Below are 12769 nucleotides of genomic sequence, written 5' to 3'. Positions count from 1 at the left end.
GGCCTTGAGTAATGTGATTGTAAGTGTGGGGGAGGGGAGCTGTTCAATAGTCTTATGATGAGGTCTCAGTGTTCAATGAGCCTGCACCTCTGTCTATGAACTTCACATGTGCCTCTTAGCCCACTTCCTAACTTCCCCAGCCTGTGGAACAGGATGGCTACAGGGGTTGGAGTTGAGTAGTTCCCTTCCCCCATGGAAAGTGTTAGAGGGACCAGGGAGGCAAACCATAAGAGACTCCAAAATACAGAGAACAAACTGAGGGGTGCTGGAGGGGTGTTGGGTGGAGGGATGGGCTAAATGGGTGATGGGCATTAAGGAGGGTACTTGTCGGGATGGGCGCTGGATGTTATATGTAATGATGAATCATTAAATTCTACTCCTGAAATGAAACTAAATAAATAAATTAAAATTAAAAATTAAAACAATAAAGTTAAAAAAAAAAGTTAGAGGGACCTAGATTTGGGTATTTCCCTTCTCTAGGGTCAGTTAGGCTCTAATAAAACCCCAGCAGATCAGGCTCTGGTTATGCAGTTTCTACTAAGGATAGACATTGTTAAGAAGAACAGAAGTCTCTGGTATGTTTCAGAGCGGTTCATTTCCCCCTATCCCTGCTGGAAGTAAGGGGGATTTTTCTTAGCTTTCACCATGAGAACCTGGCTGAGCTCCTGGAGGTAAAATTCATAAAAGTGTGTCAGTCTCCCTTGACTGGGTCCCTGTGAAGTTTTTAACTCTTAAATTTGTTCACATTAAGCCTCCAGCAATTTGTCAAGTATAGTTCAGGCTTCCTTACCTGGCACTGATCTAGAGGCAGTTTCTACCGATGGGTTTTTCTCTGGTAAGTTGTAACATTCTGTACTCAGCTGTCAGTCTCTTCAGGTATGGGGACAGAGGTTCGTCCTGTGACCTCACTTGTCTGATGGATCTAAAAAGAGTTGTTGATTTTTTAGTTTGTTCAGCGTTGTTTATGTGTTAGGACAGAGTGGCAACTTCCAGCTTCTTACATGACTGATTGGAAACTGGAAGTTTAGCCCAGTTCTTTACACCAGTACATCCTTGCTCAACCCTGGTATTAGCTCCGATTTGATTTGTAATAATGTTGGACCCATAACTGCGGCACAAAGTTTTTTGCTAACGTTAATCTTTTGTACCAGATTACTTCTTTGATCAATATTCTATCTAAGTTATTTACAAAGCAAAGCCATTAAGAACTTTATAGAAGTTGTACATTATAAAGGTTGAGAATATACAGTTTACTATTATGATGCAATAAAGGAACTCAAGTTAAGCAAATGGCAGTAATTACTTAGTTACAGAGACCTCTATGCAAGATAAATACAGAGTAAGAGTAGGCAGTGAAAACCAGTACTCAGTTATATTATCTCAAAGGCTTCTGATAAAATCTGTGCTAAAGATACACAAAAACATTCTAATTATATATACTTCCTTGATCTATACTTTCACTTGCATATCTTCTAACTACAAAATAAATGACCAATTTACCAGAAACGTCTGCAATATGTGTATGGGGGTGGGAAGGGTGTGGAGGTTAAGGCTGGATGGAGGAGTTGTTGCCACAAGATGTCATGATAATTAACCAGTGAAAGTCTCTTTATGCAAAAGTGTCTTAGAGTAAATAAAAAATAATATCAGCATGGCATTTTTGTTTGTTTGTCATATTTCACTGACTCACATTGATCTGCGGTGCTTCAAATGTCAGAGATGGAGCTTCAAATGTCAGAAAGTTTTCACATTACTTTACATAAGAACTCATTCTACCATAGGGACCCTCCTCCCACCCTCCAAACTAGCAGACAGGTAGAAATTAAAGAGAAAATCTCTGCCTCTTATTTCTTTTTTTTCCTACCTCTTATTATTTCTATATCTTCCCAATAGCAATGGTATTATTGTGGGTGCCCTTACCATTGGCACCACAATTTAAATAGGATACAATTTAAAATAGGATATTGCTATAGGATTCAAAGATACCGTCATATTATGTCACAGTTTCCACCTAGCACTTCAAAATATGTGTGAAATAGTGGGAAGAATCCATAGTTGTTCTGACTACCCCCTTTTTAAAATTTCACATTAAGTTTTGTGGATTATTGTGGTGATCCCTGTAGGAATTTCCCCCCAGTGTCCTTACTGAATGAACTTCCTAATTTGATGCAAGTTTGTCCTAGGCTGGGAAGTGGGTGCACAGTGGTGACTTAAGTTATCAAACAAATCAGTCCTAAAGCCAATCCAACATGGCAGTTGTTTGCTCTGCATTATCTGTCACTCTGCTTTTCATGCACACGTTTCTAGAGTGAGGTTAACTTAGTGAACACGACCACCATCCTAAGCATCCTGAAAGCACAATATAATGAGGGTGAATCCTGGCCAAGATTGAAACATTATGCTTCTTTCTAAGTCCTGTCAAAGACTAGATGGGCAGCAGTGGCTGAGCCCAGATTGGCTGTGAGACCACAGGGAAAGGGATGGTCTCCAGTGTTTTTATGTCATGGTAACACTCAGATCAAGTCTTGCTATACAAAAAGCTATAACACTCAGATCAAGTGTTACAAGTATGGATCAAGTATACACAAAAAAGCTATACTTACAGGATTAGTTTTAGTTACAAATGGATTTTTGGGCAATCATCTCTGTATTGGAATTTTGGAGGTATATAAAGCCTCTCTGCATCCAAAATGGGTCTCTAGTTCTGCCAAGAGAGGTCTGACAAAAACAAGTAACTTTTGTGTCCCACTATGTTCAAGGAACCCAGCCAAGCTATTCCATTTTATTTCAACTAAAGTTTATTATTTTATTTCACTTAAAATTCATTATAAACCTAAGAAATAGATAAGATAATGACAATAAATTTAAAGTTTAGGAAACTAAGGCATGGATTAACTCTCGGGAGCCAACAATTACCAAGGTTGTCTAGTCTCACCTGAGAGCTCGTGTGCTAGAGCAGCCTCGTATTAGGGAAAGAAAGCACCAGCTTTAGAGTTAATCACAGCTGGGTTCAGCCCTCCACTCACTCTCTGTGAGATCTCAGCCGTGAGACCTCAACCACTCTGGAGTCTTTGTTATCCTCACAGATCACAGAGGAAACCAGTAAGAGCTCCTTCATTTTCCTCACAGTGCTTTTGGAAAAGATAGATCACAGTGCTTTTGGAAAAGATAGATCAGATAATCAAGAAGAAAAGAATTTGTAAATAACTTTGAAGCAGACTCAATTCTGAGAGTTTCAGCCTTGCCTGATAAATGGGTACTGAGGGCTTACCAGCCCAGAAGATTGTTTATGTGAGTGTTGAGGTAATTTCTGGGTAAGAAATTGACCTTGTTCATTGGGTCTGAAGTAATGAAGTAAATGAGATATGACTTGATAGAATTCTATTTGCAGGGGTCAGGGTAAATTTGCCTAAAACCACACATACATCTTCATATAAGGTTGGCTCTTGAACAATATGGGAATTAGGGGTGCTGCCCCCTGCACAGTTGAGAATCCACATGAAACTTTTTTAAAAAATGTTTGTGTATTTATTTTGAGTGAGAGAGATGAGAGAGAGAGAGAGAGCGCCCATGCAAGCAGGGGAGGGGCAGAGAGAGAGGGAGAGAGAGAGAGAGCCAAGCAGATTCTATGCTATCAGCACAGAGCCCAACATGGAGCTTGATCCCACAGAACTTTGAGATCATGACTTGAGCCAAAATCAAGAATCAGATGCTTAACCAACCGTGCCACCTAGGTGCCCCAAACTTAACTACTAATAGCCCACTGTTGATCAGAAGCCTTACTGATAATATAAACAGTAGATTAACACATATTTTGTATGCAATATATATTACATAATGTATTCTTACAATAAAGAGAGCTAGGGAAAGGCAAATGTTATTAAGAAAATACATTTTCCGAAGAGAAAATACATTTACTATGCTGTGCTATATTTATCGAAAAAGTCCATGTACAAATGGACCCATGGAATTCAAACCTGCATTGTTCAAGGGTCAACTGTATATTAATTATATAAATATATTTTATTAAATACATATAAATATATGTTAGATACTCTATGTTAAATACATAGCATATTGATATATATTTAAAGCATCAGATGTTATCAGAATGGAGTGCTGTAGCTATTAGTGAAATCTCTTTCTCAGGTCAGCCCCTTGGATTCAAGATTGTGTCCTAAAGGGAAAGGTTTTAATTTAAAAACAGAAGACCCATTTCACTGACCTCTGTGACACATCGGGGCACAATCAACATCACTCTACTGTCATGTAACACGATGGGGAGGGAACCACTTTCTTCATCCTATCACATTTTACCACACGACGTACGTACCAGGAGGGGGCAGGGTGGCCACTAGTGGAGAATTGCTTTGCTTAGGAGAAAACGAGGGAAAACCATGAGCTGCATATGGAGCAAATTGGGAGCCGGCAGAACAATGGCAGGATAGCAGTAGAAAAAACCCGTGGTCACCACTGATGTCCAACAATGTGCCCCTATGATACCTCCGGAGCACAAGTGCAATATGGGTAGAAGCCATCATGGCACACTACATGGTAGGCCCAGGAAGGGAAACAGTGATGCCTGTAAGAGGAACATGGATGGGCTACATTGCCTGACATTGTGGGGTTACTAGGACAACACTGTAGCTACCAAGAGAGTAAAGCCTAGGGGACTGCCAGAAATACTTAGAGTGGCCTGTGTCAGAAGCTAGAGTTTCTGGATGAGGAGATGGGCACCAGAGCTAAGTCATCTGTGTGACTCCTGCAAGGTAATTTATGAATTAGAAATTATTATTCTTGCTGTCTTCTTATAGTGTTCTGTAGGTAAGAAACAATCAGAATTTCACTTTGGTCCTGATACGATATGAGAAATCTTCATCACTTTTTGGATAAAGGTAGTTCTTTCATTCTTCTGGGAATCCATTAGGATATATTTGGGGGACAAGTTGATAAGTGATGTAGGTCCTACTTGATAGTGTTTTTCTAAGTGCAGCCACCATACTTTAGTGTCAGAAACACCCAGTTCACTTGTTACAAATATGGCCTTATCTGAGACAAACTGAATCAAGCTGTATACTTACTTCTTTTTGCCTTTTTCTTCAGAGTAATTTTCATGAACACTAAGGTTTGAGAACTATTGCTTTATTTTCTCAGTGAGAAGATAAATCTCCTAGCTGAGAGAGTGGAAATTAGGGGAGAAGTAGAGGTCTTGCAAAGACTGGTAAAAGTTTGAAGTATCCTCTGTAGGGAACACTGGATAAGTCTTCAGGGATACATAAAAACGTGGCGGAGCAGCCCTGGTCCCAGCTGAAACTGCAGACCTTACATTTAGGATGATAATAATCCTCATGGATTGTCCGCAAAGCGTCTTCATGGTTATCATGTATTTATTGAGGGCATAGTGTGGCAACCATTTGGTAAATATGAGCATTGATATAAAAGAGGATACAGAAAAGTATATAATAGTTTCTATGAGCAGCGTGTCCATGAAGAGGTGTTGAAAATGATTGAAGAAGACAATTGAGGTGATATAAACCTTATTTAATACTTCATGAAGTAGACAGTCTCAGAGAACTACAAAATGGGGTGGAAGGCAAGAAGCTTTTATAGGATGAATAAAAAACAAGGAGAAACAAATGGAAAATATCTGATTGGCTGGAGCCATGGGGTCAATCTTGTTTAAGGTAAGAGGCCCAGAGTTGGCTTGATCTTTGGGGATTGGCTAGCTGGATATAGTGCATTTCTGGTCAAGCAGAACATTTATAGGGACACAAAAGTTATCTCAGTTTTGGTTTTCTGACATAGTAGTTTCTGACCCTGGGAAGAAGCACCTCCATCAAGGGTCTAAAAATGTATTTAAACAGAGGCACAAGTCATGTCTTGAAAGAGGCCCCAACATGCAGAGCTCGGATTGACAGCGAAGTCTCCATTTTGTTGACGCTTCTCTACTCACATTGATACTATAGTTCTTGAGTAGCAAGAAAAATGCAACCGTTGGTCATCATCAAACTGTCAGAACCAGAGAGAGTGGATGTGCTGGAGTCTAAGGAAGATGTCAAGCAGTTTCTGCTTCCAGTCATCAGCAAGATGCAAGAGTGTATTACATCTTGCACTAGAGTGCAGTGGAGAGCTTATGTGCAGAGTTAGTTGTGGAAAATGGGCAGTCTACTCATCCGAATAAAAAACAGCTGAAGGCCTCAGAGGAAAGCACTCTGAATCATCTTTAGAATCCAAATGATGGAGTTGAGGATTGAGTGACTAAACGATGCAAAGGCCAAAGATAAGGCCAAGGAGATTCTAAAGATGGCAGTGAGGTGTTGATCAACCTAGTCTGTGTTGAGGTGCTTTGCTCTTTCTCGTGTGACTGAATAGCTTCCTGGAATTTTGGGTCTGTGTGTAACACATGATACTTAGAATTGGATTTCTCCAGCTCTGGAGGTGCTGAAGGAGCTACATTATTTCTAGAAGCCAACTCCATGAAACGACTGCTAAAAAAGCTGAACAAGGGACCAGACTTCAGCTGGGGGTGTGAATGGGGCTGATATGGCTAGGATGGATGGCTCAGACGAAGGAGCAGAAGATAGTATTATCGATAATTTGAGACTTAAAATTCTGTGTGAGGCCAAAGAAGGAGAGACGTGTTTTGTCCAAAATTTTAGTTTCATGTGACTCACTAACTGAGGTAACTGGTCAGTTTGTTTGGATAGCCTGACTCAGCTTTCTTTGATTTAGAAACTGGAATAGAACATAAGGTCTTGGTATTCTCTACAAGTTGATGGAATACCCTGGTGCATTTTTGGGGATTCTGGGCATCAAATGAAAGAAGTATTTATAAAGGCCCTTGAAGGGTTGGGGGAAAAAGTGAGGACTGTCTACATTGGACCCTACAATGGAGAGGGAATAGGTATCGTCAAGGTTCCATAAGTAGTCCAGCCATAAGTTAATTTATGGAGCAGATGACAAATATTTGGGGTCAAAACCCTACCATGAAGGGAAAAAACTGTTGCCCTGTTAATAAAACTATTCATTTTCTTGAAAAAGAAAAAGGATACAATAAGTATTGAAAGCCTCATTGGGGGAGGGAAAACAGGCATTTATGAATGGCATTAACAACACCACAAGATAATATTAAGTTAAAAGATAAATTGAGTGATAGTGTGTAAATTCTCCAATAAGAAACCAGGCACTAGAGTAGTTGATAAAATAGGTGGCATTTGGTGCCTTAAAAATATGGTAGGATTTGTAGGAGGAGATCATTCAAGTCAAGAGAAGATATCATCACATAAACAGTTTATACTACCCCATGCATGCAATACCATTTACAGCACTGTGAAGAATTAATATAGGAACAAGATACCTTATTGGTTCCCAAAGACATTACAATCTAACAAACAGAGCCCAGACTGATCATGGCAAGTTCTTGGAGTGGTGAAAAGCACAATGAAGGGAAACTTTTGAAAGTGCTATGGGAAATAATGTGGGGTAAAATAATAAACAAACAGATAAATAAATGGTATGCTTCAAGTGTTAGTAACAGGGTTGTATTTAGGCAACATGGAAAGAATAGTCAGCAACTGAGTCTTAACAACAGTGGCCTATAAAACTAGACCTAACACCCATTTCAGGTGTGAATACTTTTCTTTGGTTCCAAAAAAATTTTAACCACTTTTAATTTCATGAGGCCTGTGCTTCACCTAGCAGTATAAATAAGACACATCTGTATATATTTGAGTTACTAATAATTTTACATTGATGGCTTTGAGAGGTTCATAGGGAAGGGAAAAGTGCTACCCACACCCGACTACACCCTTTTACAAGGTAGATGTGTACTAGGGAGAGCTTGGGAGACAGGTTTAGATTTTGCCAACCATCTTCCTGAGCAGTGACAAGTTGAAGATGGCATTTAAGAAATTGCATTCAGCAAAATAAAATACACAATATTAACATATATAGCAACCCTTCCTTTAGCAAATAGTAAAACCTGAGAAAATGCAACAGAATGACACCTGTGGATTGGAACAGGGAAGAGAGAAAAGTAGGAAAAAATTAGAGCTACTGCCACCAAGGAAGGCATCCAGGTATCCACATGTAGATACTGGGGATCTGTGGGAGGGAACACTATGTGGGACAAGCAGAGACTCCCCTTTCAGCCGAGACCTGACCTTGAGAACCAGTGAGATCTGAAAGATGGTGAGCAAGGCAAAAACAGTGCAGAGACAAAAATCATGCAAACAAAAGAAAAAAAAAAAAAAAAAAAGGAAGGGAAATGGAGGGAAAGAGAAGGGAACACTAAAAATCCCTGATGAAGGGGCCAAGTGGGAGACCCAGCATAGTGCCTTCAAGTGTCCAAGAGTCCGAGATTTCCATGCTGCTACAATCCACTCTTTCTAAGGTTGAGCCCCAAAAGAAGGACTTGGCTTGCATTTTCACGTATGGGAAAATAATACATATATTTAAACACTAGAATCACTCTCAGTGCATCATGATGCTATGAGACATTTCTGAAGAAAGAAGGACAGGGGTAGGAGGTCATTATTTATACAAAGACAAAACAGTATCTCTTGTCCCAGGCTCAATGCAGGCCATATGCCCTTTGATGGGAAAGATAGAATCTGTTTCATTATTTAAATTGCTATTTCTCAATTTTTTTGAGAGGTTTAAGCATATAGTTGATGTTTCACAAGTTATGTCTGCTTATTTTGCAATTCTGTAGTATTAATATACTTGAACTTTTGCTGTTCTTATGTTATTTCCTAATATCCTCCCATTAAAACTTAAATTTTTTTTAATGTTTATTTTTTTTTTGGGGGGGTGCAAGCAGGGAGGGCAGAGAGAGACAGAGACACCAAACATGAAGCAGGCTCCAGGCCCTGAGCTGTCAGCACAGAGTCTGACACGGGGCTCGAACCCACGAACCGCGAGATCATGACCTGACCCCAAGTTGGAGGTTTAGCCAACTGAGCCACCCAGGCACCTCAAAACTTTTTTTAATGTTTATTTATTTTTGAGAGGGGGGAGGGGCAGACACAGAGAGAGACGTAGAATCCCAAGCAGGTTCCAGGCTCTGCTCCATCAGCAACAGAGTCCGACACGGGGCTCCAACACACGAACCGTGAGATCATGACCTGAGCCAACGTTGGACGCTTAACTGACTGAACCACTCAGGCACCCCTCCGATTAAAACTTCTTAAAGGAAAATTTATATACATGTTTATATGATGTATGTGACAAGAATACTCACAAAATGTGACATTCACATTTAATCCACTTGTATTGAAATCTTCCTGTGAACCAGTGTGCGACGTGTTAGCATAACACACTTAGATTACCCTTGTATCATTGCTGTGAAGTAAGCGCTTTAAAAAAAGTTTTTATTTTGAAGATATGTGAGGATTGCCTTTGACCAGGCACTTGGCAATTCAGTAGTTTAGAGAGGAAAATATTCAAATGTAAGAAAAATTTCAACTCTTACATTAAATGGTAGAGGCATTTGCCTTGAGCGCATTCTTACAGGAGTGAGGCATTTATAGCTAATGACATTTTCACAATAAAAATTGATGGCATTAAATATCGTATGAATACATTGTCATTAAAAATTAACTTTGATTACAGGTCTTAATTTTCTGAAATTCTGTAACATATTAGTGTGTATGCTTTTATATGTGTGTTATTTTGACCATTTGGACGGTATCAATGAGAAATACTAGCTTATCAACAACTTCATTGTTCATACCAGTACCTTAGGTAGGATCACTGAAATATTCTTTTTAAAAAAATTTTTTTTTACATTTATTTATTTTTGAGAAACAGAGAGAGAGCATGAGCAGGAGAGGGGCGGAGAGAGAGGGAGACACAGAACCTGAGGCAGGCTCCAGGCTCCAAGCTGTCAGCACAGAGCCTGACATGGGGCTCGAACTCACGGATAGTGAGATCATGACCTGAGCTGAAGTCGGACACTTTAACCAACTAAGCCACCCAGGCGCCCCTGAAATATTCTTTACAGTGAACGCATGCAAAACTTGTTTCCATTGTAAATCACTACGGTAGCAGTTTCTGTCACGAATGCTTGTGCATGTATGTAAATCTATGTCAGGTTTTACAGACCGCCTTCTAAAAACCTACATGAAACTTGGAAAATTATTTGTAGAAGGTATTTTTTCCTTCAGTATTATCTGTATGTTCCAAATAATTAAAAGGTAGTTAAACTTGCTCCTTGGAAAAAAGGTTTTTATTGCAAAAATTATGGATCCATAGGAAGTTGGAGAATACAGTACAGAGAAGCCTGGTTTTCCTCAGTGGTTACATTTTACATAACTATAGCACAATGTCAAAACCCAGAAGTTCACATTGATCCAGTGTGTGTGTACAGTTCTAGACACTGTTCTAGACACATTTTATCACATGTGTAGATTGTGTAACCACTGCAATCAAGACACGGAACTATTTTCTCACCACAAAGATCTCCTTTGTGCAACCCCCTTTATGGTTGTCTTCCACCATCTGTAACTCCTGGAAATTGCTAATCTATTCTACATTCCTATAATTCTGTAATTTCAAAAATTTCATACAGATGGAATCATAGAATATGTGACCTTTCAAGACTGGAGTTTTTCACTCAGCATAATTCCCTGTGGTCCATGCAAGCTGTTGCCTGTATCAATGCTCTGTCCCTTTTATTATGGAATAGCATCCCGTAGTGTGGATGTGCCTTAGTCCGTTTGACCGTTCACTACTGCAGAAACTTTTAGGTGTTTCCAGTTTGGGACTGACACAAATAAAGCTGCTCTGAACATTTGTAGACAGGTGTTTGAGACTTTTTTTTTAATAAATCACCTTTCAGAGCTGAGCTAAGAGAGGCAAATAAATTGTCCAGAGCACTGAGAAATTTTCCAAACCCAGGTGTTGTTACTTTATCTCCTGTGCTATTTCCATGATCCCCTGGTAACTGAGAACAAACCGTTCTGCAGACAGTGGAGAAAAGTAATGATTATATATTTGAATATTCTTGAAAAAAATATTGGTTTTAGAATAATATCTGCTCAAAAACATGATTATTTTTAGCATCGTGTATGCACATTGATTCACTCATTCATTTACAAAAATTACTGTTTGAGTACTCAGGCCCTGTGCTGAGTGCTGGGGCAAGGTGCCTTCCCCATGAGGGCTTTTACAAAATACTGCATTTGTTGCATAGAGGTAGCTTGCTTTATGTTTGCTGCTTTTAAGAGTTTCAAATTTTATTTCATTATATTATATTATATTATATTATATTATATTATATTATATTATATTAATTATATTATAATTTTATTTTTTAACAGCTTCAAATTTGAAACTGGAAAATATTTATTCAGAGTTAATGTGACTGCTATAATAATATTTAAATATGTAGTTTTAAATTTGCTGAAAGATCTGGGTTAATATATTTTGCTTTATCATTGGAAAGCAATTCTGAGCATGCATGCCTAAATACAGAATCTATTTTTGCAAAGTGTGCAGTTCAGTACTCCTTTCAAACAGAGGTGAGGTTCAGATGGATTTTTACTTGCAGCTTGTTCACAAATTAATGATTTCTTCTGCTTATTCTGTGTTCCTTTCCTCCAATAGCATAAAAAATTAATCAGCCGTCCACAGAGTACCAAAAGAATTTCTACAGATCCTGTAGGTAAGAAATATTCGCTTTGTCCTCATTACAGTGGTGCTATTTTTCCTCTTATATTTTATATGTATATGAATCATTGTATACAAAAGGATAGAAGGAGTGACTTTGCACAAACAATCATAAACAACAAATAAATGAGTTTTCCTTTGGAAGTCATGTGCACATAAACCACGTGCACAAAACATTCTCAAATGTGAATGTAATTAAAATGGTTAAAATCTACAAGAAATATGAACCTGCTAAGTATTATTTTACAAAGATACCTAGTAATTGCTTAGTTTGGTAAATAACTACAGTTTGTTCTGAAATGTTTTCTATTAAATTGTGAGTTAAGATGTGGTCACTTCAATTCTACATTTGAGGCCAGTAGATTTTAATTTTCTTTTACATTTATTTATTTTTGAGAGACATAGACAGAGCACAAGTTGGGGAGGGGCATAGAGAATCCGAAGCAGTCTCCAGGCCCCGAGCTGTCAGCACAGAGCCCGACATGGGGCTCGGGCTCACCAACCGTGAGATCATGACCTGAGCCGAAGTTGGACACTTAACCGACTGAGTCACCCAGGAGCCCCAAGGCCAGTAGATTTTAAAGAGAGGTATATTGGTATGAAACCACAAAAAGGAAAGAAACATCTAGGAGTTGATCATGGTTATGAATTATTCAGTTACATAACAGTGATAAAGGCTTCAGGGTAGAATTTAACATTTTTATTCTGCTTTAGGCTTTGAAACAATTCATTTTATAATGTTAATGGTCACTAAGGCAATACTTTATTGGCCTTCAAAACTTGAGTATCTTTCAACTACCTTGTGTCAGGCCCACGGCTGATGGCATAGCATTCCATTCAGGGGTCACCTTTGTGAATTTGTACAGAAAATGTGCAGGCTTTGCTGAATTACTTTAAAAGTGAGGATGGGCATACACCTTAGGGTTATGCACCATCTCAGAGGCAATAAAAACCATTTTCAAAGAAAGAGCAGATGATGTGGCAAAAACAAAAGTAAATGTACCAAAGCCAAAACCAAGAAAACCCAACCACAAATCTAAAAAAGCAACAGTGGTAGATGAAAGCCTGGTAAATTTAGTCGTGTTGTTAATGTTTGAAG

General features: G+C 38.8%; 1 protein-coding gene across 2 annotated transcripts in view; it reads left to right on the top strand.

The window, feature by feature from the left end:
- DTHD1 (death domain containing 1) overlaps positions 1-12769 on the top strand; it is a 72370-nt gene that overhangs the window by 48592 nt on the left and 11009 nt on the right. For both annotated transcript variants that reach the window (XM_019414505.2, XM_019414513.2), the window contains exon 9: positions 11608-11665. In XM_019414505.2, coding sequence (XP_019270050.2) covers positions 11608-11665 — 58 coding nt within the window. The remainder of the gene's footprint in view (positions 1-11607; positions 11666-12769) is intronic.

Source organism: Panthera pardus, unplaced genomic scaffold (genome assembly GCF_024362965.1).
Source record: "Panthera pardus isolate Hobbes unplaced genomic scaffold, ASM2436296v1 HiC_scaffold_13, whole genome shotgun sequence".
NCBI lineage: Eukaryota > Metazoa > Chordata > Mammalia > Carnivora > Felidae > Panthera > Panthera pardus.
This window is presented reverse-complemented; position numbering and strand designations above follow the sequence as displayed.